The 24,602-nt window shown below is 38.7% G+C and overlaps 2 protein-coding genes across 2 annotated transcripts in view; one reads left to right on the forward strand and one right to left on the reverse strand.

Annotated features, from left to right (window-relative positions):
- The window catches only part of LGI1 (leucine rich glioma inactivated 1), a 28,529-nt gene extending 25,476 nt beyond the window's left edge, over nucleotides 1–3,053 (reverse strand). Inside the window, exon 1 of the mRNA XM_083866953.1 lies at nucleotides 2,942–3,053. The gene's annotated coding sequence lies outside the window, so the exon portion shown is untranslated. The remainder of the gene's footprint in view (nucleotides 1–2,941) is intronic.
- Nucleotides 3,054–3,174: 121 nt separating this feature from the next.
- Nucleotides 3,175–23,955, forward strand: LOC310912394 (protein FRA10AC1 homolog). Its single transcript, XM_083866954.1, has 14 exons — nucleotides 3,175–3,293; nucleotides 8,636–8,712; nucleotides 10,684–10,776; nucleotides 10,860–10,905; nucleotides 11,711–11,787; nucleotides 12,470–12,553; nucleotides 13,035–13,119; nucleotides 16,300–16,345; nucleotides 19,009–19,122; nucleotides 20,098–20,140; nucleotides 20,583–20,707; nucleotides 21,306–21,344; nucleotides 22,595–22,679; nucleotides 23,121–23,955. Exons 1-14 carry the CDS (start codon nucleotides 3,261–3,263, stop codon nucleotides 23,161–23,163), a joined length of 990 nt encoding a protein of 329 aa, XP_083723080.1. The 5' UTR covers nucleotides 3,175–3,260; the 3' UTR covers nucleotides 23,164–23,955.
- The last annotated feature ends 647 nt before the right edge of the window (nucleotides 23,956–24,602 follow it).

Raw genomic sequence — 24,602 nt, forward strand, 5'->3', positions numbered from 1 at the left:
CTCAGTTTTACTAGCATTCTTGATGCTTCCACATTACTGTATCCTAATCAAACTCAAATGTAGTCTCTGGCAACAGCTCCCAATGGATGTAGTTGTCAGTGACTGTCCTGCCCTTGCTCTCCATACCAGTGGTAGCTGCCTCCTCGGGCCTGCTGGCAAAACCTTCTGATTTGCTTCATTAAAAATTGGAACAATTTTTTTAATTGGCTAACAAAACTAATTTTGATTCAACAGATCAGAGGCTGTTGAGTTTAAACAACTTTACCAGAAGATTTAGGAGGCAATCATCTTCTGCAGGAAGGCTGATGTGTTTCTTCCTGGCTAAATACTGTTAAGGAGTAAATATCTACACTTGGTATTTCATAAAAATACATAGAGAAATCTAAGTCAGAAAAAGAGCAATAAAATGTAGGAGTTCTCCAATACATAACCTATATAGAAAGGTTAAAGTACTTTCTCAGGCTGCAAAAACGGAAAACTGTGGGGATATATATCTTCCAATATTTAAAGATGTTATTCAAATTATGATCACTTCTTGCTTTCTGTACAAACTAGTGCAGGGCATTAAGAAATTAGCAACAACAAAAATTTTCTTACATAGTAGGAAAAACCCCTTTATACCTAAGAGGTTAATAGATTAAGGTATTAAGCTGGGAAATCTCCTATACTAGAACCTTTTATAAACAGCTCAATAAGTATGTTGGTATAATACTTTTAATTCTGCATGTCTATGATGTAGGTACCATGTGTGACTTAAAATTTTTAGATACACCAGGTCTCATACTTTAGCCCATTCTAGATTTAGGGCAGAACTAAAGTTAGAGCTACAGTGATGTTTTCTCCTTTGTGGACCACAAGTTCAGAGCTACTGTAATTTAAGATTATTGTTTCACATTACTGCTGACCTGATGTAAAAGAGAGCTGCTGCTAAAAGGGCAGCCCCTGTTTTCCACCTCCCACTTCCCTCCTGTCCCATCCCTCCATCCCTAACATTTTTTGCCCCAACAGGGTTACTCACGCAGACACCACATCAGACAGTCACAGGACCTAGGGTGGCAGAAAATTAAATTCTGCAGTTCAGCAGGAGTGGTCAGATGAGCACTAAGGCCAGTTCAAGAAGAAAGCTCTCTTCAGTGGCAGCTTGACTGACTTGTAAAGATTGGCATAGATTTCCTTGTAAAGGAAAGCTGTGCTCTTAAGGTTTAGCTGTACAGTCATTGAAATCCAACTTAAAATGTAGCACCTCCTGTAAAGAGTTATGCCCATCTTGTCTGTTTTTTTTTCCTTCCAGTCCTGTGGGACTCATATAAGAGAAGTGCCTTTTTGGTGTCAAAACATACTGTTGCTAGAATTGAACTACGGAGATACTCCCATTGGAGAAAAGTATAATGCATATACCAAGGGCTAAGGGCATGTTCAGTTTCAATTTCCAGTTTATTTGAGAGACCATTCCTGAACCCATTCTCCAGCTGTAGCTTACTGTAGCCCACATATAAAATGCAGTCAGGTGATGTTCTAAAGCACCACAGTTAGACATCAGAAAAGCATAGCATAGCAAGATGAAATTATCTAGCTGCTATTCTCAGAAAAGCTGTTTATAACATAACTTCAGCATCTACAGCAGCTGCTGTAGTTGGACTCACTGCAGAATTTTCCTGTCCCAGAAACTGTATTTCTTCTATATGCAGGCTTTTGTGGCCACAACACGATGCCAAGAGATTCAAGAACTGTAAATCTTTCCTCTACCTTTCCCACTCTTCTTCAAAGTGCATAATCAATGATATGTTGGCCCAGTTTCCAGAATCATGTCAGGATTCATTCACACTAAAGCAGTCTGTCATTTCCATAAGACAGGAACAACAAAAAGATGCTTGCTATTACAGCTTTGAGGGTATACATTATTTATTTTGATATATTTAAATTATTAATTAGGATAATTCCATTTTTGCAACAGAGTCTCTGCCCTTTAGAGGAATGGGGCCGCATTCAGCAGGACTTCAGCAGAGTACTGCAGGCACTCAGATAGGCACAGTGCCACTCTGCTCCTCTCCATGGGACACTTTAGCATCATCTCTGTATCCCTTCACAGCAATAATGACATCAGAAGAAACACAAACACTAGGTCAGGAGAAAAAAAAATAAATCTGAGAACAGAGATTGAGCAGCCAAGGTAAGGAGATTCACTGTCAGCTACGGTCTGTGATTGCCTTACTGCAGAAAACCAACTACAACCTTGTATTTTACAACTTGCACAGTACAAGGGCAGCAGCAGTATTTAAATTTTTAATATTTCCCTGTATTAAGTGTATCCGTGGTTTAACTATCCAGGAATCAATAACACAACTGGAAACTCTACCACAGTCCAGAAGAAAGTACCTGTGATGGATTACAGCATTTCAGACCTCAGCGGTTCAGGTTTTGTTTGATGGCAAACCATCAATTCATTGACAGCTAACTGCTGCATCTGATGACTTAATGCCGAAGATTGGCGCTTCCCACCTACTTTATCAGCAAATACTTTTGGCTTATAAAGCTCCTTTTTTTTTTTTTTTTATGCCACCCACAGGCTCCCAAACTCTTTATCGCCCCGTTGCCGTCGGTCCTCAGAGGGAAACTGAGTCACATATTGGCTTTCGTTCTTCTAAGTGCGAGATGCGGCTGGTGCTGGGACCGCCGTGCCGAGGCCGCGGTCTGTGCCCGGGGAGGGCAGCGCTGCCACCGCCCAGCGCCTCCCTCTCCTCCCTGAGGGTCCCCTCCCGCACAACGACCCCCGCCCGCCTCCCCGATCCTCCCGAGGGACCCTTTTCCCCGAGCCCCGGCTCCCGCAGCGGGGTCCGAGCCCGCGCCCCGACAGCAGGGGCTGCGCTGCCCGAACGCGCCGGGGATGGGCTCGGGGAGAGGGGCGCCCGGGCCTCTCTGAGCCCCTGCGGCACAGTCCTACCTTCCCAGAGGCGGAGACCGCGGCAGCCGGGGCCGCTGAGCGGGTTCCCGGGCAGGGAGACTCCCCTCGCCCCTAAACATCATGAGCGGCTTTCCCCTCCCCTCCCCTGCCGTGCCGCTCGCCCTCCCCCGCGCCCGCTGCCCCGCGCCGCCCGCCCGCGGCGGAGGGAGGGACACGGGGAGGAAGGGAAGGGAAGGGAAGGGAAGGGAAGGGAAGGGAAGGCAGGGAGCCCGCGGTGCGGCCCCGCTCCGCCTCTGCCCCGCTTCCCGGGAGCGGCCTCGCAGCAGCGCCGGGAGCAGGGCCGGGAACGCAGGCGGCCATGGAGCCCGACCAGCTGCGCCTTTCCGCGGCCGTGAGTGGGGCCGGCGGGGAGGGATGGGGGCCCGGCAGCGGCGGGCGGGGACGGGCCCGGCGGAGGCCGCGGCCTCCATGGCGGCGGAAGGGCCAGGCCGCCGTACCCGGGTGGCGGGCGGGCAGCCGGGGCCGGGCCTGTGCCTGTGCCTGTGCCTGTGCCGGTGCCGGTGCCGGTGCCGGTGCCTGTGCCTGTGCCTGTGCCGGTGCCTGTGCCGGTGCCTGTGCCTGTGCCGGTGCCTGTGCCTGTGCCCGTGCCCGTGCCTGTGCCTGTGCCCGTGCCCGTGCCTGTGCTCTGTGCCCTGTGCCCGTGCCCGTGCCCGTGCCCGTGCCTGTGCCCTGTGCCTGTGCCTGTGCTCTGTGCCCTGTGCCTGTGCCCTGTGCCTGTGCCTGTGCCTGTGCCCGTGCCCGTGCCTGTGCTCTGTGCCCTGTGCCTGTGCCTGTGCCTGTGCCCTGTGCCCTGTGCCTGTGCCCTGTGCCTGTGCCTGTGCCCTGTGCCTGTGCCTGTGCCCGCTCCGGCGGCTGAGGAGGGGTCAGGCGGGCCGGGACAGCGCTGGGCCACCTGCGGGAAAGAGAGCAAGAAAGAACGGCTTGGGAAGCTGCGTCCGACCCACGCGGGCCGGTGTTCGGCTTCTCCATGGAGCGCCACAAAGCTCTGATCCTCAGTGTCGTGCTCTGCTGTTCCCTGCCTTTTACTCGGACTTTTTCTTTCATAGCTGTAATAAAGGGGCAGTGTCTTGCGGGTGCCTTTTTTTCTTTGTTAGGGCCGTTCATACGGTACATGCAGACAGTCCTTGTAATAGGTTTTACCAGGAAGGATAGATTTGGAGCTGGTTGTACTTACTGTCAGGTTTTTTCCCCCAAGCAGGGGTGGCAAAGTTTCATAGACAACGTCCAGGTGGGAAGAGCATGTTGCATGAAGCATTCTGACCTTCCACAGAGCATCCTTTATCCATCAAGGATGGCTCCTCAAGTCTCCTATAGACCCGGTGTGTCCTTCAGACCCTCCCCAAACAGTTTGTGCTGAAACGAGCCCTGGGGCCTGTTGTGGGCCACGTCTGGGCTGTGAGCAGCAGGCACGGCCACAGACCTGGGAATAAATAAAGGGAATAAATAAAGGGAAGGATGGGAGTGGTGCTTGTGAGGACAGGGGCAAGACTGGGCCCAAGGTCAGGAGCCACCAGTTGGGAATATTTTATAGGATTGTTTTGCCTTTTTTTTCTTCTTTTTGACTATTGTTTCGTTATTGTAGTCAGGAGTCAACGCAAGCTGTGATGTGTCCATTTCACCAATCTGTGTTTACCTCATTGGAGGTGCCTTCTCTGGATGGAAGTGCCTGCTGTAAATGCAGGCCTGGGCGCTTTGTAGTGTCCTGTATTGACATCAAGTGTTGGTATCTCAGTCTGACAACAGTCGTGTACAACGTTCATGCATTTATTGTGTTTTGTGTGGTTTTAGGAGTTGAGTGGGCCCTGTTCTGTCTCCAGTTGTTTCATTATTAAATAATCCAAGATATTTGGATTACTTAAATGTGAGCTAAATGTACCCCAAAGCGTATTCGTGCTTATTTTAATTTTGTGGTTTCAGTTTGTTTTGTTGTTTGGGAATAAAATATTCAAAGTTGGTGCAGCAGCAAAATACACTGTACCATTTAAGTTACATAGCTTTCAGATGCGTGTTTTGATAAAACACTTGGTATTTGTTTTAATAATTTACTAGAAGCATTCTGACAAATTCCATCAAAGCAAAGTTTATATTTAGGGGGTTTATTAAAAAGTGAAAGTAGTTACTTTAAATTTTGTTGATCATTATGCATATCCATGTCTACATCTGCTAGGTTGGGCACAAAACTTTGGTATCTGCTCCTCTATTTCTACAGCTAAATATTAAACATTTTCCTTATCTGGGATTCTTGTCTGGCTTTTTTTTTTTTTTTTTTTCCTTGGTGCAGAAGGGGAGAAATATGCTATGAAATTTTACAGTATTAAGTAGGTGTGTGTTTACATTGTCCTACCAAAATGGCAAGATTCATTTGTGAATGAGGTTCTTTGATGGAGTTCATGAAACGAACTGGTATGTTTTACCTAAAGTCGGGTCATCTTGGAATCATCCTAAGGTGTCAGGTTAGAAATCATTCAGTCCCAGTCTCTGCAAGGTTGGTCCAGCACTGCTGGAGCTGCTGCTGTCAAACCCAGCACCAAGGCAGTGCCTGCCCGTCCTGCTGTTGCCTTCAGCAGAGGAGTGATCCACAAGTGTCAGGACATCACTCATGGGTTGTGTTCTTTTCTACTCTGAATTTATCACTGAGGTATTGTAGTGATTCAGAGGAATGTCTGAAGCTGCGAAGAGCTTTCTTGTTGGAAGAGCAGCCTAGTCCTTAGCCATACCTGCCCTTATGTTCACAGTCAGCTTTACAAAAGGCAGTCATCAGCCTCTGAGAGCCCTACAGTTTGACTCTGTTGGAGCAGCTTTTCTGCATCTTTTTTTCTTCTATTTGAATCATTCCTGGAATCACTGAGCTGATTAGTGAGGATGTCTATTTCATTCCTAGGGTACATCATCCAAGGGCAACTGCTCTGTGAAAATCTCCTTTCATTTGAGTTTTCCTTTCCTTGTCTGTTTCAGTATTTCATCTGTCTTTCATGCTCATAGTGTTGTCTGAGACTTTCTTCCCTTTTGAGTGTGAAGGAAGCTCTCAGTGTTCATTTGGGAAGCATTACTAATGCCATTTAAAACATTCCCAGATTAACATGATAATTTTTAAATTTAGAGGCCAAGTATAAATATATTTGAGGCATACTCATAGAGTGTTCAGACTTTTCTAAAGACCATATAAACTTCATTAACAAAAGTAGTGACAGGTTGGCTAGCTATGAAACTACATCATTGCTGCTTTTTTGCCAGTGCATGAGGATGGTTTACAGCAGACATCTGCTGCACTTGTTTATTTAGTTTGCATGTTTATTTGGTTTATTTTGTTTATTTGGTTTATTTTGTTTATTTGGTTTTGTTTGTTTTGTTTGGGAGGTTGTTTGGTTTTTTGGTTTGTTTCTGTTTTCTTTGGTAATGGACAATTTTTATGTCTCCTGGGAAATAGAAAGTAGTTCAGAAAAGGTTTTGATTAGCTTTTGTTGACACGTATATATGTAGAAGTGTCGAAGTCCAGAGCATCCCTCTGGGCGCCCTGGATGATCACAGAGCTCGGCAGAGGGGCCTGGGACCCGAGAAAGAGGGTCTGGGGTCTGTGCAGGGGGGTTTGAGACCCTGGCACAGAGCCCAGGAAGACACAGGCTTTGACTTCAGTCCATGGAAAAAAACTTCCAACACAGAGAGGAATTACAAGACACAAATTTGAAACAGACAGTAGTGTAGTTTATAACTGGGTGGAAAATTTGGTCATTTTGGGTTCTTAGAAGTGGGGAAAAAGATGGAGGAATTAGGGTGAGTTCCTCTCCTTCTTCCTCATCCTCCATCCTCTGAGGCAGTGATGACAAATAAAGTAGTTTGAGAGGATTGGGTCGAAGTAGAAATGACCCTTCTAGTATAGGCACTAGGCGTTGGTATGAAATTGTAAATAATAGTCACGTAATTATCTGTATAAGAAGGCAGTGACCTTCCATCACGGGGGGAGTCGCATCATGTCCGAGCTGCTGTGAGCATCTTAGCCAGGCACAAAGAACTTGTAAGATGAGAAATAATAAATACAGGAGAAACCAGAGAAAAAACAAGACCTTGAGACTCCACTTCATTCTTGTGCCAAGCACAGACTCAAACCCTTCAGAGGGCAGAAAAAGACCCACTCAAACCACCACCTGAATCTCGGGGGAAGAAAACCAAACCCGAGATAGAAGAGTTATGTGTTCTTCAGAAGCATCCAGACGAGTGGGAAAAATATTACGGTATTTGTTCATTATTAATAATCATGATAATAATAATAGTAAAGGATTTTTAAAAATTTTAAAAAGAGTCCTTCACTGTCAGTTTGAGAAGATAGTGTTTTACATACTGTTCACTATACAAACCAGTTGTTGGTGGCAGTAGAGGATACAGCAGACTCCTCAGCATGGCATTTCTGCAAGGCATTTGCATCAAGAGAAGGCACCTCATCAAAATCATCCCGAGGAGTTGTGTCTTTTTATCAGATATTGTTTTTCTCAGCTTTTTGACTGAGGAGGAATATAACTGTGGTAATGTAAGAATCAGCTGAATCAAACACGCTTGTTTTCTAACCCATTGTCTTTTCTTATCCATAGTCTCACCAAGATAATTTGGTAGTGTGTGGAACCTTTCCACATGCAGCCGTATTAATAGCCATCCCTCATGTTTTTACCTCAGTTGTGTAAAAGCTTGTTTGAAGTCAATGCTGGTTTACACCACGGCCAGCTCTGGCTGCTCTCTCCCTGTGCTGCCCCTTCAGCTGGCTGGTGGAGGTTGTGGGGGCTCAGGATGAGCTGTAAGGAAACTTATCTGGGTTAAAATAATCTTTTTTCATTGTAACTTGGGTGAGGTGTTTGGTCTGGTTCATGTGTACTTTCACAACTGTAACTGGAAGGGAGGTACCGGAGTAGGAGTGAGGGAGAGGAGATGGGTTCTACTTAAGCCATTGCATCTCCTGAAGGAATTGAACATGGAACTGTCCCTTGAAAAATGGACACTTCTGGGCATCAGTCAGTGCTTGGTCATTTGAAGGCATTACAATATGGATTTTTTTGTTTTCTTGTATGCATTAATTTGCCATTTCAGTCCCAAAGTGTGTGGAAAAGGTTTCGTTTCCTGGTAGGAATGTTGCGCTGATGAGGCGATACATTTTTGCAGGCGTACTGTTGGCTTGTATTTTAGTTATTGTTTCAATCAGATTTCCAGCTACCAGTGTAAGATCTAAGGATCTAAAATGCTGTGTCAGAGCCCAATAAACTTTTATTCCTATTTTTCTGCATTTAGAATGTGGGCAAATCACTTGCTGCCCTCCAGCCCCCTGAAAGACTAGCTCCTGGGGAAGATATTCAGCTTTGTGTTACATAAGGAATATTATTTGGAATAAAAACCCAAGATATTTATTGTACTTTTAGTTTGCTGCATTTATGTGAAGATTAAATATGAGGACATATGCATATAAATTATTCATAAAGTGATCTATTTTACGAAGTGATCTTTCTTTGCCCTGTATTATCTGGAGTATATTCTGCATTGTCTGTGGAATTTTGTTTGGCTTAGACATGCGAGAATTTGCACTTGTTTGCTTGCTCTCTGTCTTTTATTTATGCATGATGGACAGTACTGATTTGTAATTATGCCATATCCATATTACTTTAGCAGATATATTGACTGGTCTATTATTTTCAGGCACGTGGCCATGGAGGCTATGATTCTGATTTTAGTGATGAGGAGAGTGAAGAGAAATCTCTGCAAAAGACTAAAAGGTAATGTAGTACAGAATTAACACTTTGCATTATGTATTTTCCACAAATGGCCTCTTAGTGTGCATAGAAGATGATGCTATTGCATATAAGCTCTGGTGTTGAAATGTTTTTTGAAAAAATCAATCTCTTTGATTTCTGCATCTCCTCATCTCAAGCTTGCCAAAGGTTGTCATCTCCTAGGGGCAGCTGATTAAGATCTGTTCTGCCATCTCCATCTGGTGTACATTTGCCCCTCAGTCCTTGGAGCAGAGTGTTTTGTTTTTCCAAGCATTAGTATCCACTGCTGGGTTTTGGCAGCACTGTTCACACCACTGTGATCCATCAGGACAAATGGAACTGCTAGGAGAGCAAAGGCAAAAAAGACCAATTGGTAGCAGGCTTTGTAGATATAAAACACGTAGAGATATAAAGTGAAGAGCTGGTGCTACTTCTTTATTACTTAATTTGTGAAGAGACCTGGGAATTGGTAAATTGTGTTGTGATCAATCCTTGATATGTACCTGCACATCTCTTATTTGAGATGACCTTGGCCAATACTTTCAGTGGTTTGCACAGTTAGTGACCTGGAATTTTGTAGTCTGATCTGACTGTATTGCAAAGATTTTTATTTATTGATGTATTTATTTTGCTTTTATACTGTAGTTCCTTTACACTTTCTGCGCCATAATGAACATTTGGCCTACATTTTGCATACACTTTTCTTACTTTTTCCTTTCTCTCCCTTGCTCTTTTATTAGACTTTATTTCAGAAGGCTTTCTGGAAACTTTCCTAGGACTCTTGCATATTTTTCCTTTACAGAAGAGTTGAAAGAATGGATTTTGTAGTGTCTGATTGCATTCTGGGAAAAAAAAAACAAACATGTTTTAATCTTTGGAATAATAGCAGGCATTGTGCCATTTCATTTATTTTATAAATATAGCTGTTCTCCATTAAAATAGTGACTGGTTTTATTCAGATTTCATTTTCTTTAGACACCACTGCACATTCTACTGTTCCACTTTCTAGGTGGAATATTAACTAACCATCAGGAGCCTTTCAAAAATACCATCATTATACTTGTTCTGGCACACCACTGCTAATTCCCAGTAGGGCTCTTATGTGGGTTCCTTTTCTTGTTCTATCATGGTATTTATTTTCACTTTAAGGAAAATAGTAGTCCTAAATTCTCTCCAAATTGCTGTTTTATAGACCTTTGTTATGAGAACTTTGTGCTTACAGATCCTTTGAGTAAATGATACCTTAAGTTTCTAGAGTCCTATATTCCATAGCTAGAAACAAATTCCCTGGCTTGCTTTCTTCAGGTTTCTGATTTCCATCCTTCTGCCTGCTAATAATTATGGGAAAAAAAATCTTTTCTTCACTTCAGTTTATGAATGAATTTAACTAAATATAACTTTTACTAGCTAAAATGTATATAGTTAACTTTTTATTACTTTGTTGAACTCTAAAAGTAATTTTAGCTGCCTACTGACAAGTACGGTTCATTACATGGTAATTGACTTTTAAATTTGTGATTCTGGTGATGGCACTACAAGAGGCAGAGCTGTTTAATGAGTGTTGAGACACTGGCCTGAAAGAATGGAAGAGGGTTACTGCCAGTCAGTCTCTTTCAGTGAATGCACTGTCCTTCCTGTTCCTGCTTTGCTGTGTAGCTGAGATTTGTAAAGGACTATAAATGTCAGAGTGAAACTGAGAAATCTTCCAAGTTTTATCATAAAAACAAATATTACAATTTTCTGTTTTAAGCAATTGACTTTAAATGCCAACTGGAAACAAATGCCTTTCTGATTTTGTTCTGCAAATGAGGTAAAGTCCAAGCTGATGTTGGTTCTGAAGTTTCATTTTATTCTTGTAGAAAACCGCAACATAACAGTTTTTGTTACTCAAGATAGTGCAAGGTTTAGCATATGAGAATTTTATTGCTTATGAAAAGATCTTGACTAACTTTTCTTTCTTTTTCCCACCTTTAGAATACAGGAAGATGCCCTTTTGATAAAGCCATTCCAAAAACCAAAACAAGGCAGTGTGGTTCACAGACAATTTGCAACAGAAGAATGTGATAGGTATCTTTTATATATTGCTTTTCTGAGGCATTTTACTCTTAATGGAAAGGTAATTTTCACTGGACTGTGTTTGTTATTAACAGGGAAGAAGCAAGAAAAAGAAGATTTCACTTGATATCTATGGATGCTGTATCCTTCTGTTTCAAGTTTGAAGATGGGGCACAGGTTATCCATTATGGTCAAATACTGGGATTTCTCAGTTATCACATTAGGTGACACTGCAGCACCAGATACTAGTCATTCTTCAGAGGAGCTTCTTTTTGCTGTTAAGATAAAAGTAAATTGAAAATCTTTTAAAGAAGCCATGTATGAAGTTTTTATTCATGAAGGCACTTATTTTCTGAGCAAGTAGTTGCATATTTTGCTCAGATTTGCTACAAATGTGTTTCAAATTATGTTTCTATTTTGGCCTCACACTGAGGCCAAAGTGTTCTAAGAAGCATTACATATTTTTCCATTATTTTCATTTCCAAACTAAGACATACAACTTTTATTTGTATGTTGGTGGTAAAAAGTAACAAATTATTCCATTTTATTAGCCAGACTGTTTCTATAATAGAGAAGTACAAACTTGTTTTAAACCAAAACTGCAATACAAAGAAGCTGTTGTCTAAATCACAGCTGAAAAAATGAACCAAGTTTCTGTGTATATGCATACAGAGCATCTTTGATAAAGGACGACAGTTTTATAGATGATGAATGAGGTTTTAAAGATGATATTGCCTTGAATTCCTGTATTTGGAAATAAGCTTCTATGAGAGGTTATTAAGTTCCTAATTAATTCCATTCTTTTTTTTTGGAAACTGCCAAACTATTTGTGAGAAGAAAAGCCTTTCTCTTAAATATGTAAAAAGATTTTGGCTGGGATTTTTTTGGTTTTAAACTGTGGTAAAAGGAAATAAGTTCTGAAACAATCCTTAATTGCTTTATTCAGTATGAAAGACACAAAAAGTTTGTGCATGACTACATTTTATACTATGGCGGCAAAATAGAGGATTTCCGAAGATCTGGGTGAGAACCGTTTGCAACCTTTTCCCTCCTGATCTCAAAGCTCCCCTGTTATGTAAAGCTGTTAAAAATATATTGTAGCTTTGGAGACAGAGGTGCATGTAGCTGTGTATCAAATTGCTAATTATTTTGGTCACAAATGGTAACTACAGTAATTGGAAATACCCAAACACAAAACTGCCCTGTTTTGTTTTGTTTTCATATTTTTTAGATAAGAACGTACCATGAGCTGAATTATTCTTGTTTTGTTATGTAAAAGAAAGGATGACAGGTGATCATTAATAAAGGGTACATTGAGAAATACCTGTCAGTATCTTCAAAATAACAGTCTGAAATACTTCTGAATGTGCAGAATTGCTATCCATTGTCCAGAATAATAACTTCTTTAGAGCTATCTATAACTGCCTTTTAACATCACTGTCTTCAATAAAGAGTATAAAAAGTGTTTTCAGACAGGATCAAGTCATCACAATTTCAGTGGCCGTTTTCCACCTTGAGTTTTTTTTATTTGGGAACAGGTACCCCAGGGAATACATTTTTGATGGTTTTATATCATAGAAATGTATTCCTTTGTGCTGTGAGGTAGAGATCAGAACTGTAAAATATTGATGCTTACCAAATTATTATTTGATGGATTCTCATTTTAATGTTACACTGTACTAAAAAAAGGTGTGTCCTTTTATAGAGCAAATGACAAGACGGATCTTGATGTTATTAGAGAAAACCATAGATTCCTGTGGAATGAAGAGGATGAAGCAGACATGAATTGGTACCTGAAACTATTATAGCATGCTATTTTTAGATCACTTGTACTAAAGTTGTGGTTTTCTTTACTAGTTAAGAATTACTGTGCATACTTGATGATCATCATTCTTTGATGCATTTGAAAATGAAAGACCATTAGAAGGTCTTTCATACTGTAATATTGCTCAAATGCCAACATGAATTGATGACAGAAAGAACTAATAAATAATAGTGTTTCTCTGACGTCCAAATGGTTGTTCAAAAGCTCTGAAGAAAGCAGAGTTTGAAAAAACACAGTTTAGTATGTACAGTGGATTTCTTTTGTATTTATTTTTCCAGTTTTATGAAAATTACTCCCTAGTTTAACGACTCTCTGTTCCATTTCTAGGTCTACGACTTACGTGCTTTCAGGGAAAACCTATGTCTTTGTCTTGCTAATGTCATTACAGTGTAAAGTGAATTATGTTGTCTTCTATATTTAATAAAAATAATACTTTCTGTTTTAGGGAGAAGAAGCTTGCAAAGAAATATTATGACAAATTGTACAAAGAATACTGTATAGCAGATCTCAGCAGATACAAAGAGAATAAGGTATTTTTCCTTAGTGTAAATCATCTTGGGTTTTGAAGTACAGCCTTTTTAAAAATTGCCTTACGATTGTGGATATGTTGTAAAACCAGACTGTTAGTACTCCTTCCATAGAAAGGGAGTTGTGAGAATTTGTCAAGTTACTCAATAAGCAGCAGTTTGAATCCAAGCATTGTCACTGCCTCAAAAATGTGCTTCTGTGGGAATAGGAACATTTCTGTCAGATGATGTTTTATGAAGAGGTACATTGTGTGTGAAAGGCAGAAAATGCAAAGGGGTTAAAGAAGGAAGGCTGGAGAGGTTGCTTGGAGAGGAGCAGTAGATGAAGCCCAAAAACCCATGGAATGTTGCTGTTTAAAAAAAAAAAAAAAAAAAAAAAAAAAAAAAAAAAAAAAAAAAGCCTAAAAAGAGTTTTGTACTTGAATGCTGGCAGAAACAATTTTGGAAAAGTCTATTCTAAAGCAGCATCTTTTGCTGGTTGTTCTTTTCTCTTTGTGGAAACAGGATTTGTATGTGCCTTGTAAATAAATAGATTTTCTTAAGAGAAACAGACCAATTCCAGCACCGAGTTTTCTTCCTAACTGGAACAGCCTTTATTTTTTCCAAGTTTTCGGCTGACTAAGTTCTTAGTCAAAGAGTACACATGAATTTTCTATTGTGATTTTCCAAAGACTGGTGCTGAACTCAGATGTGTCTCAGTGTTTCTAGCACACAGTAACCCAGCCTATATAGTTCTTTTTGACTATTTATAGTATTGAAAATTGCATTCACTGGTAAATATTTGCAAGGACAAGGCTTAGCTGTATTAGGAAGAAAAGATGACAGTCATCTAAAGACAATTGGGACAGTAAAATGCAAAAATTTAATTAAAATCAGCAAAACCTAAAATGCTGAAGATGCCTTCCCTCATTTTTTGAGTAAATTTGATTTTATTTTCCTGTAGCTATGTCATATCCCTCAATGTCTGCTCCATCCCCCCATCCCCCCAGCTTATTTCCCTTGAGCATGCTTACAGATTTTTGTTTCTCTCTCTACTGTGCCAAGTTTCCATATGTTTGCTGTCTTTTGTGGGAAACTTCTGTTCTGGCCCAGATTTTTTTTGTGTGTGTGTTTTGTTGTGTGAACAGTGTTTCCCTGACAGACTTCAAGTGTGTCTATCCTAGCTTTGAGGTAACTCTCTGTTCTCATTTATGCTCCTAAGTCATTACCTATATTTTTGGAATTGCCGTGTCAGCATAACTGCTGTGTCATGCAATTTGTAAAATATATATGCTTTCTATTCTCAAATATGTTCAGATCATGTGAAAATCCTTTCTTAGAAATTCTTAGAAAAATAGAAACAGATACAAGATTTTTCTCAGTGACTGATTTATCCATGCTCATGTTTGGTACAGAAGGATTTCAAAGGAGGCTTTTTTCTTGGAAGTCTTAAACTGCTCATCGCATTCACACTGATGGAATACAGTCTGTGCTTTCAGATTTTTTTCTGCCTTAACTTTTTTTCTGCATTTCCAGAAACTGGAAGCTGGATATCTTTAGCCTCCTGTGCCTTCTATTTTGCAGTGCTGATGCTTTGAGAGGTAGATAACAGCTTCTCAGTTAAGTTGGCCTTTTGCATGTTGATGCTTCATCTTGATATAAGAAAGAAATTCTTTTATAGTGAGAACATTCAGTCACTGGAACAACCTCCCCAGTGGCACAGTGGAATCCCCATTGCTGGAGGTTTTTCAGATGCAGTTGCCCAGGGTGATAGATAATCTCATTTGGACTCCCTTCCCCATGGAAGGTTGAGCCTGGTGGTCTGTTAAGATGCCTTCCAACCTGAGCTGTTCTTTGATTCTATGATTCAGTATTCTGTATGCTACTTTGTGTCAAAGCAAAAGTTGGAGGTCAGTTTTCTGTGATGTCTTAAATACATATATTGCACAGATTGAGACTTGCACATATGTGCTCATCTGTCTTTTCACAGCTGTTCTGCCCCTGGCCAAAATATTCTAGTCAGATAATTTTTCTAGATCTCTGCATAGAGATTGTAGCTCAGATCTCTTTAGGACTTTTCTTCTGAAGTAAACCACTGTTTTACTGGAAGGACTGGATAATGGTAAGGACCAGTTTCATGGGAGCATCTCCCTTGAGAATCTGGAAAATAAACAGAACCACCTTCTCAAAGACCAAAGCTCAGAAGAAAACAGTAAGAAACCCCAAGACACAAGCACCCCCTGAGGCCCCAGGCATGTTCCAGTTGCTGGTCCAGACTGTTTTACTCACTCACACACATGCACATAGCTGAGACTCCCCTGCTCTCATCCCTAGAGATTCACAGGTGTTCTCACAGCCAGAGCTGGAGACCCACTCACCTTTCTTGCTCCCAGGCTGCTTCCCCTGCTGGTGACAAGTCTGGCTTGGTTTTCACTGGTGTGTCCTTTTAATCAGAAATGCCAATGTGAGCCTCTGGTGTGAGGCTACGTAGAGGCAGTGGAAGTGTGTTCTGACAGCTCTTGCTTGTGCTGGGTCAGTTACTCCTGACATTTTCCCTAGGTAAGAATTTTCTAGGTCAAGGTTGTCTTTGAACCTTCAGTGCATCTTGTCTGCAAACTTTGATGCTGATAAATGACTGTCTGTATTGTCAGATAGTTCAGTTCTATTGTCAGCTTTGCAGTGCAGCACAGGAGGGTGTTCTGCATTTAAGTTTTACTTTGATATGCACTGAAGTGGAAACGTTCCCTTTGTTGTCTTATTTTCCCAGAGAATTTCTTATTTGCTGTCTCTGTACTTTGTTTTGTACTTTAACAGATTGGAAGTGTCTCCTATTTACTAAGAAGTGAAATCTGTTTGACACCTGGTCATTGAATAAAATACATTTTATTGTTTTGTTTTTATTCCAGATTTCTAGGCCAACTTGTCTTCTGCTTGGAAATGTTATTGTGTTTGCTTTTGTAATTGTTTTTCAGCATGGAGGACTTAGTATAAAAATAAAAATATTTGAGGTATTTTTATTTTAAAAAAACTTTCTGGTTAGCAGAGGCAGAGAGATATTTTTAATTAGAAGAGAAAGAAATTAAAATTTCCAGATCAGAATTAAATGGATGAGCCATGTGCAGGACATCAATCAACTGAAATTAGTCTTTACAGTGCTTAATATGCTGACTATTCACAACTCAATCTTGGTTCTTATCTTAACAGTTTGGATTTAGATGGCGACATGAGAAAGAAGTAATTTCAGGAAAAGGTAATGCTGCCTTTCATTTTACATGACATTTCTTCTTGATGCTCTTTTGGTGCTTTTTGACATAATTTTGTTAGATAATGTTTGATGGTACTGGTAAGTTTATCAGATAATAATGTACAAAAAATTGACTTATCTTCCAGCTTTGCTGTTTTATGCCACATAGGTTTAGATTGCACACCAATCTGCACATATTACAATTAAAAGAGCATATAGTTTATTTTCACTAGGTCAGTTTTGTAATGAACAGCACCATAATGTGTTTGATAATGTGGAATTTCATGGGTGGGCTTTTTAGCTGCTTTTCTCCAGTAGTTTGGCTGCCTCATTAGCCTTTGATACCTGTAATTGAAGTGTCTTAGTAGTTCTCCTCAGGAAATAATTTATTGATTAACAGTTTCTCCAGTGCTGTTCTGCAAAACATTAACTTTTTAATTAAAGTTTCTCATGTGATACCTATTTTAGGCTAAATTGGTTTCAAAAGCTTCAGTGGGAGTGATTATCATGTCTCCCAATCCTGTCTCTAAATCAGTACCTTAATTCTGGGTGTGAAGTCTTCCCAGTGTGTTACTGGGACTTTGCACAGTGGTCCTCATTCCATGGCTGAGGTGCTTGGACTTTTTCAACTTGCTGAACAAGCAAGAAAATTAGGTGAATGAGGAATTGCTGTTCCTGAGGTGGATTCTCATACACCTATGATTTTCAGAAGTCATGGATACATATGCCAGAAAATTGCATGGCATTGTACTGCTGATCAGTTTCACTCAGTTACAGTTCTTTAAACAGCTGTATTCTGTAAACATCTGTATTGTAATGTATTTCAAAAAGTTAGAAATGCATTTATGATTTTTTTTGAAAAATGAGTATTTCAGAGTAGAAAGCGTGAACATTAATGGTGGGGATTTTTAAACTGTAAATAGTAAAGCCTTTAAAGGTATTTCTAGTCATGTGTTGCATTCAGCACTACACATTCTATTAATAGATAGTTGCATTTGACAGAATTACATGCTTTATTGAATACTGTTACAACATAATTAAAATAAATGAGAAGTAAATTATTTTTATGTCTTCATGTGGTGAAAACTATAGCTTTGTGTGTTTAATTTGTGGTACTCTATATTTTAAAATGTGGGAGAAAGTGCAGAATTACATATTTCAAGGTTTTTAATGGGATCCTAGCAAAAAGCGAGCAGTTGGAATAGGAATGGGTAAATCCTCTCTTTCACCACTGGGGGGCGCGACAACCCAGCCCTCTGGCGGGTGTCTCCAAGTGCGGTTCCAAACGATTCCTTAAAAAAAAACCCGTGGGTCTTTTATGCAATTTGAAAATATAAATCAGGCATATAAACTTGAATTAAATGCAATGGCACACCGATACCTACCCGTCTGATAATTAGCATTAGCATTGTATGTACTCGCGGTATGTACTGATGTGGCTGTGTCAGTGCGGTGGTGATGAGAACCTGCTCTGTCACTGAGGTTTGGGGGTGGGAACAAAGGAATGCAGGAATGCAGTACTCACATTTGGTGGCTTTGCATTTGGTGGCTGTCTTTACATGGTCACAAAGACAAATGGAAGAAGAGGTGACAATTGTGTTACTAATTCTAAATGCCAAATTATTTCTTTGGCTTCTTTTCTTTCCAGTCTTTGCCATAAGTGTTTTGGAAGGAGGTCATATTGGAGATTGCTATGACATAGGGTACTGATAGCCATACCTTACATAGGGTTAAACTACTTAATGTATATTAATTTGAAGCTTGCTTTTTTAATGAGAGTTCTGGGGGTTTTTTTACTTCATATGTTTTCATTGCAAGTGATGTTTCACTACAGAACTGAAGTATCTGAGGACACTGCCAATCCATTAGTTAGCTGCTTAAGCAGAATTTTCTGAGGTTAATCGTTCACCAACAGTCCTGCCTGTGAGCCTATTAATACACATCCTTTATGCTGCTCTGCATACAAATCAGTCTTCTGCAAAGGGAATGCATGTATCTTTATTACTCCAATATTGGGGCTTCAGTGGTGTAAACAAAATTGATTATGTGCAGATCTGTTTTAAAATCAGTGTTGCTTTCACATAATAAACCAAAGGAAGCTTTTAAAGCTGACATAGCATTTCTCACAAAGTTGATTTCCTTTTCTTAAAAGAAAGGTATTTATGAATAGTCACTAGAATACAAATTGTATATCCAGTATGTCAGGTAAACTAGTTATGTAAAAAGCATGTGGGCATCTTCATATTGTACAAATGTTTTTTTGAATTGTTTGATGTCATTAAAGATGCATGTCAGAATCACAACTTCTGATCCATCATCCTCTGCTAAGTAAGTAATCATTAAGGGTTTAGGATGTATCCTAGTGACATTCATTTTTTCAGGGTTCATATTAGGCTTATTATTTCATAATGTACAACTTTCTCCATACATTTCAAAACACAGTTATGTTTTTTCCTTTGCAAATAGGCAATACTGGACAAGTACGATTGATTGCTTTGTTGTTCCTTGTTGTTCCCTTAATCTAGATGTTATTTTTAGATTTGTGGGGAGTTCTTATTCGAAAGAAATAGAAAATGAAAAGCAAAAACTGAGCAGAACTGGAAATAACAACCCCATATATATTCATGTTAATCACTGAAGCACAGCTTGCTGGTTTCGACTCTTTACAGGTCAGTTTTCCTGTGGAAATAAACACTGTGATGAGAATGAAGGCCTGAAGAGCTGGGAGGTGAATTTTGGTTACGTCGAACATGGTGAAAAGAGGAATGCACTTGTGAAATTGAGTGAGTCAGCCCTTTCTGGATATGTACACTAAGAGGACAAGTATCTTGTACTTTGAATGGTACTGAATGAGACCCAATGATAATGAGTTCATGACAAATTTGGAATAGGAGATCATTTTGTTGAATTAATCACAGGTGGTATTATGGTGCTCTTGAATTAGAGAGAAAGCTGTTATCATTATATATGACAAAGCTGTTACAGATTAAGAACTTTATAATTAGCATATCATAAAATTAGAATAATTGGATATAAGCTATTTAATATAGAAGCATTTCTAGTTTTAGTGGACAATACTGCATTGCAAGGAGAATTTCAGCATTGTCATTGCTCATTCAGTTACTTGGCTTAGAAGTCCTTACATCTTTGGACCAGACAACTTCTTGAACATCTTCAGCTCTACTGATTTTATTTCAAATATTTGTGTTTTCTTACAAAAATTCTATCATTAAACAATTTTCCATTCTTACATCTTGAGTGGGATTTTCCAATTCAGTATCGTGTACATGATGATATGTTTATCAGATAATTAAACTTAGTACAGTTTATACAGTTACTTCGTGTAAAATAAGTGACTAGTGCGTTTTTTTTCCTTTTGTGCACAAGACACTCCATGTGGGAGCGCTTGGTCTCTGACAAAGCTCTAAGAGACTTACACGTCTTCAGTATAATTGTAGAAGAATTTAATCTGTCCATAGGATCCATAAATGGGATGTCTGTACATGAGAAGCACTGATACTTTAATGAAGAGCTGCCAGTGCTAAACTTGTGATCATCCTTCACATTTAGTGAAATCTGGGTTTGCACTGGAGAGATTCATCATGTATTTTTTCAATCCTGACTGCAATTACATTGGAACTAGTATTTTGAAGGAAAAGCAACTGATGTTAAAAGATCTAGTTCTAACTAGTTTTTTAGTTTTGTTAATTATGCTCATCAGATTCTTGGCTGCAATGTTCTCATTTTCTCTTTTTCAGGACTATGTCCAGAATGTTCCCACAAACTAAACTTCCATCACCGGTAATGAAATATTTTGAAAATAATGGGGACTGAATTATTGATAAGTTGCAATTATGATGAGCAGCACACACGAGCAAAATTTCAGTGAGATGATTAGGAACTTAATCTATCCTGAAATAGCATACATATTCTGGAGTTCTTATTCACTGACTTGTCACTGTTGAGGGTTAAGATACTGTGCTGATGACAGCACAGAACCCCTCAGACTAGAAGAATTCCATTCCTATCACCACAGAAGTTTAATTTGCTTAATTTCAGCCCAGTGGTTATTTTTCTTCTGTTTCTAATAGCACTTTTCTTTTTAACTGAATCAGTTTTTTTCAGTTTAACTACTGATAGGTGTCTGAAAAAATGACATGTTTGGCTGAATTAAATACTTCAGAATTACTGTTGCGTAAGAAGTACATATAATAGAGGAGGTGTACATTCATCTTTTTTAAAGGAGGAAAGAAGTCAAAACATGCAAGAAAAGAGGCACAGCTTCAGAGAACTCTAAAGAGCCAAAAAAAAAGAAGACCAAATTATCTCGTTCAGCAAAAAAAAAGTCCAAAAAAAAGACCCATAAAGGTAAATTTAAACTTCAGTTGTTAAAATACTCAGATAGGTTTGTTGAACCTTAGTTTTGCTACAGCTGCATAGATAAAGACATATAATTATGTATAAATACATTTAGTTATACATACAGATATGTAACTTTCTTGACTGCAACACAGGTAGTCAAAAAAGTAAATGCCTTAGATACAATTTCCTAGATGCAGAAAAAAGATACATTTCTTATATTTAACAGAGAGGGGGACAGCCTTTTGAAAAGTATGCAGTGCAAGGGAAATTTGTGCAAGCATTGGATGTTGCATACTAGAAAGGGTTATGAAGTATTTAGTGTTGAGGCTTTGGAGTTGAAAACCTTTTGGAAATGTTGGATAACCTTTTTACATCAGAGATCCTGGGTTGACATAATTAGGCTCAAACTGATCTTTGCGCTTATGCAAAAAGAATCCTTTTATTCCAAGTGTTTGCTTGCTTTCTTGGAATGCAGTGTGTGTATGCAATTGCACATGTTTAGTGCAATAAATTGTGATAGAAATATCTCTGTAAACAATTTAAGATAACAGATAAAACCGAGAGAAGCTTATTGTTTTTTTTGTATTTTGGTGTTTCTTTACAGATCAGGTTTCTTCAGATGATTCAGATAATTCTGATGAAGGTAAAGGTATTTTAATAACCTTTATGTTTTTGTAATAAGTTGTATAATATCACAGACAGTTGTCATTGATCTTAGTTTTATTAGCTGTTTTAATATTTTATATTTTAAGAATGGTGTCTGAAACAAACAGAAATACAAAGGTTCAAATGAATGACTTGAATATCTTGCAGAAAAAGTGTAGGGAATTTTAAGGAGGAAATTTTTTAATCAAAAATGAAAATGTGGGCAGATAACAGAATGGAAATAACCAGAAAAATGTCAGATTGTTCCAAAAAAGAGTAGAGGGTACAAAAATAGGTACGTTGTTAATAATTTCATGCTGTGCAGTCTGTACTGTGTAAAGATAGTACTTTTCTGATATAATAACTGCTATATTTTCCTTTGGGAAGTTATAGTGATATGTGTTCTGCTCAAAAAAAAAAAAAGACATTTAATAAATCCTAGGCTCTAATTAATGTCTTTTCCAACTACCACTTGTAGTACCTCAAAACCTACTTGTTGCAGGTGGATCCATTCAGTGACTCCTTAGTCACTGCTTGTTTTTCAGTGATTCCAGTCTCCAGTTTCCTTTTTTTGTGAAACAGACCCCATCTCCTGGTCATGCCAATTCTTGTTGCAGACTGTCTAGAAATGATTGACTGTTTTCACTGATTCCTATGCTCTGCTATACATTTTTTGGAATGTCCTAGGCTTTCCCAGTCAGATACAGGCATACCTGAAGCAATTTTCTTAGTATTTGGACCATACCCAAAGTATTTGTTTCATCAGGAACTTAGTGGAAGATTGGGGGGAAGGGAGGAGCCTCTGAAATTAAATTCCTGTGTACTAATATGCAATAATTATGCAATAATCCATGTTTTCTTACAATTTCACTGATAAGTCACGATAGATAAAAACTATCATTTAAGTAAGGTAATTGATTAATATCATAAATTGAAACTGTGTCGTAATTCTGGGTTTGTAATTATTACATTTTAGGGAAAAAAATGCTATGTTGCTGTTGTGTCACGATCATTGTTTTGACATGATTGTTGTTATGTTTGACCAAAACACTGGTGTGTGATACCTAAGAATCTTCTTGATACTACCCTAATTAACATTGCAAAACATTTTCATTTTCACTTTGTGTGAAGTGTTCTTTTTATTCTCATGGTTGCAATTAAACATTGCTTCTAGCAATATACCATCTAATTTAGAAAAGATTAATTATTTTAAAATTTATTGAATAAACATTTTAAATTTTTCAACAGATTTAGATAACAGCAATGCAGAAGGTGGTCCTTCAAAAGCTGACTTTGGGAAAGATCCTCGACGAGAAGCAGGTGGAAAATCACGGTCAGTTTGATGTAGTGAACTTGCAGCTACTGAAACGTACAAGGTCCATTCGGAATTGCAAAGACAGAGTTGTCCTCAGTGTTTCAATGAGTATTCACACATTAGAGGTTATGTCAAATCTCTTTCCATGCAGTGAACCTAAAAATGTGTTTTTAAAGAGAAGACATATGCAGCTCTTGAGGAAAACCTTTGTTAAGCCACTACCGTACCACTGCTGCCTTACCCTCTACTATACCAATAACTATCTTAGCAGTAGGTCCTAAGAGTCAGCTCTCACAGGGAAATGTGATGGGTATTGGAATGTAGTGAGTAAGTCAAAATTATCTAAACCTTCTACAGTTCTAATCAGAAGTGTGCTAAAACTTGCTCATACAAAAATTATCTCGTAGGTACAAATCCAAAGCAGAACTTTCTGACTTTTATTTTTTGTTGTTGTTACAGGGAAGAGGATTTTGATGAGTACTTTCGAGACTTATTTCTCTAAAACTTGCAATTGACGTAGGCTGATTTTCTTCATGACTTGTCAAGATGGAAGTCTGGGAATCCAGTCAATTTTCCAGCTACCTCTATCTGCCAGCATACCTTTTCTACAGTCACTCATATGGAACATTTGGGTGGATTGTCTTTGTAGAAGTCTTCAAACCTAAAAACTTTCTGTTTCTTGTAGTAGGCTGCATACTCTTGAAACAAGAGAAATATTTTTTCAGTTCAGTGCAAAATATATATGGCACCCAAACTTAAACAAACAAAGGATATAGTTTATTAACATTACAACAAGGAAGTTCACTGCTTCAGCTATTTCCAGATTTTTGTAAAGGAGTTTGTAAGATTCTGTGAGTAGTTTAAAGCCATTCACTTTAATATATTTATATATTTAATTTATGAAACAAGAATGAATAGCCTTAAATTTATTGGTTACTTAGACTTCAGTATTTGGGTATTTGTCTCTAAATATTTTCAAATGCTGTTGGAGAAGTTCAAATTTTGTCAAGTATGTATTCTACTTGAATTAAGTAAACCATATCTAAAATTTCTCCTACTCCTTTAAAAAGTTCTGTTTATTGTGACTTACTTTTAAATTTTAGTTGTAAAGTGATGTGTCTTACAATTTCACCTATAAAAATTTGTTTGGTTGGTGAAATTTTTGGTGCAAAAAATGACATGTGACTTTCTGCTGGAGATGTACGTGACTTTTATGTTATCTGTGCCTTCTGATCTCCTTTCCATTGACTGAACGTTAATCCTTCTTTCACGTGTAATCCTAAATACACCAATAAAGCATGTATATTGCTTGAGAAACTTACTGGTTTCATTTTCTTCTTTCAGTTGCAACATATCTTTAAACATTCATTCAGTCATTTCCAAAGAAACATGAATAGGTACCATGCCTATATTTTTTCTATCTGGTAAAAATTACTGTGGATGTGAAGGTCAGACTTTTTAAAATCAGTTTTCATGTTAATCTGAAGAAGTTAATGTTGTATTAAATACATTTTTGAGAAGTTAATGTTGTATAAAATACATTTTTGAGAAGTACTTCTCCCTGTTGGTTTAGAAAGTGTATCTAGTAAGTATTTGATGTGGACAGTGTAACAGCAAAGATGGTTTTAGTGTATTTATGAACATTTCACATGCACTCATGACAAAGTTGAGAACTCTATTTACAAGTATTACTTAAAATAATTACATTTTAAACATTTTGTACTTACATAATAAATGACAGTACAAGGACATATTTAGGGCGTCCTTGAATAAGAAAAAACCATATCCTTGCATGAAGGCTTCTTTAGGTAAGAAGGTGGATTTAAAGGTTAATTCTCTGTCATCTTGCTTGTTGCGAGCTTGGCTGAGAGTCAAATCCAATCTGCAGCAATCTGCTTAAACGTGTGCAACTTGCCCAAAGGGGTTTTTGTCAACTGTGTT

This window comes from Zosterops lateralis (assembly GCF_965231275.1).
Source record: "Zosterops lateralis genome assembly, chromosome: 8".
Taxonomy (NCBI): Eukaryota; Metazoa; Chordata; class Aves; order Passeriformes; family Zosteropidae; genus Zosterops; species Zosterops lateralis.

Bases quoted from the DNA above. Each gene is read 5' to 3' on its own strand.
- LOC310912394 (XM_083866954.1), top strand. From the start codon at position 3,261: ATGGAGCCCGACCAGCTGCGCCTTTCCGCGGCC. The intron at 12,554-13,034 runs GTACCTGAAACT...TTTCTGTTTTAG, and splicing joins GATGAAGCAGACATGAATTG to GGAGAAGAAGCTTGCAAAGA. The intron at 22,680-23,120 runs GTCAGTTTGATG...TTGTTGTTACAG, and splicing joins GAAGCAGGTGGAAAATCACG to GGAAGAGGATTTTGATGAGT.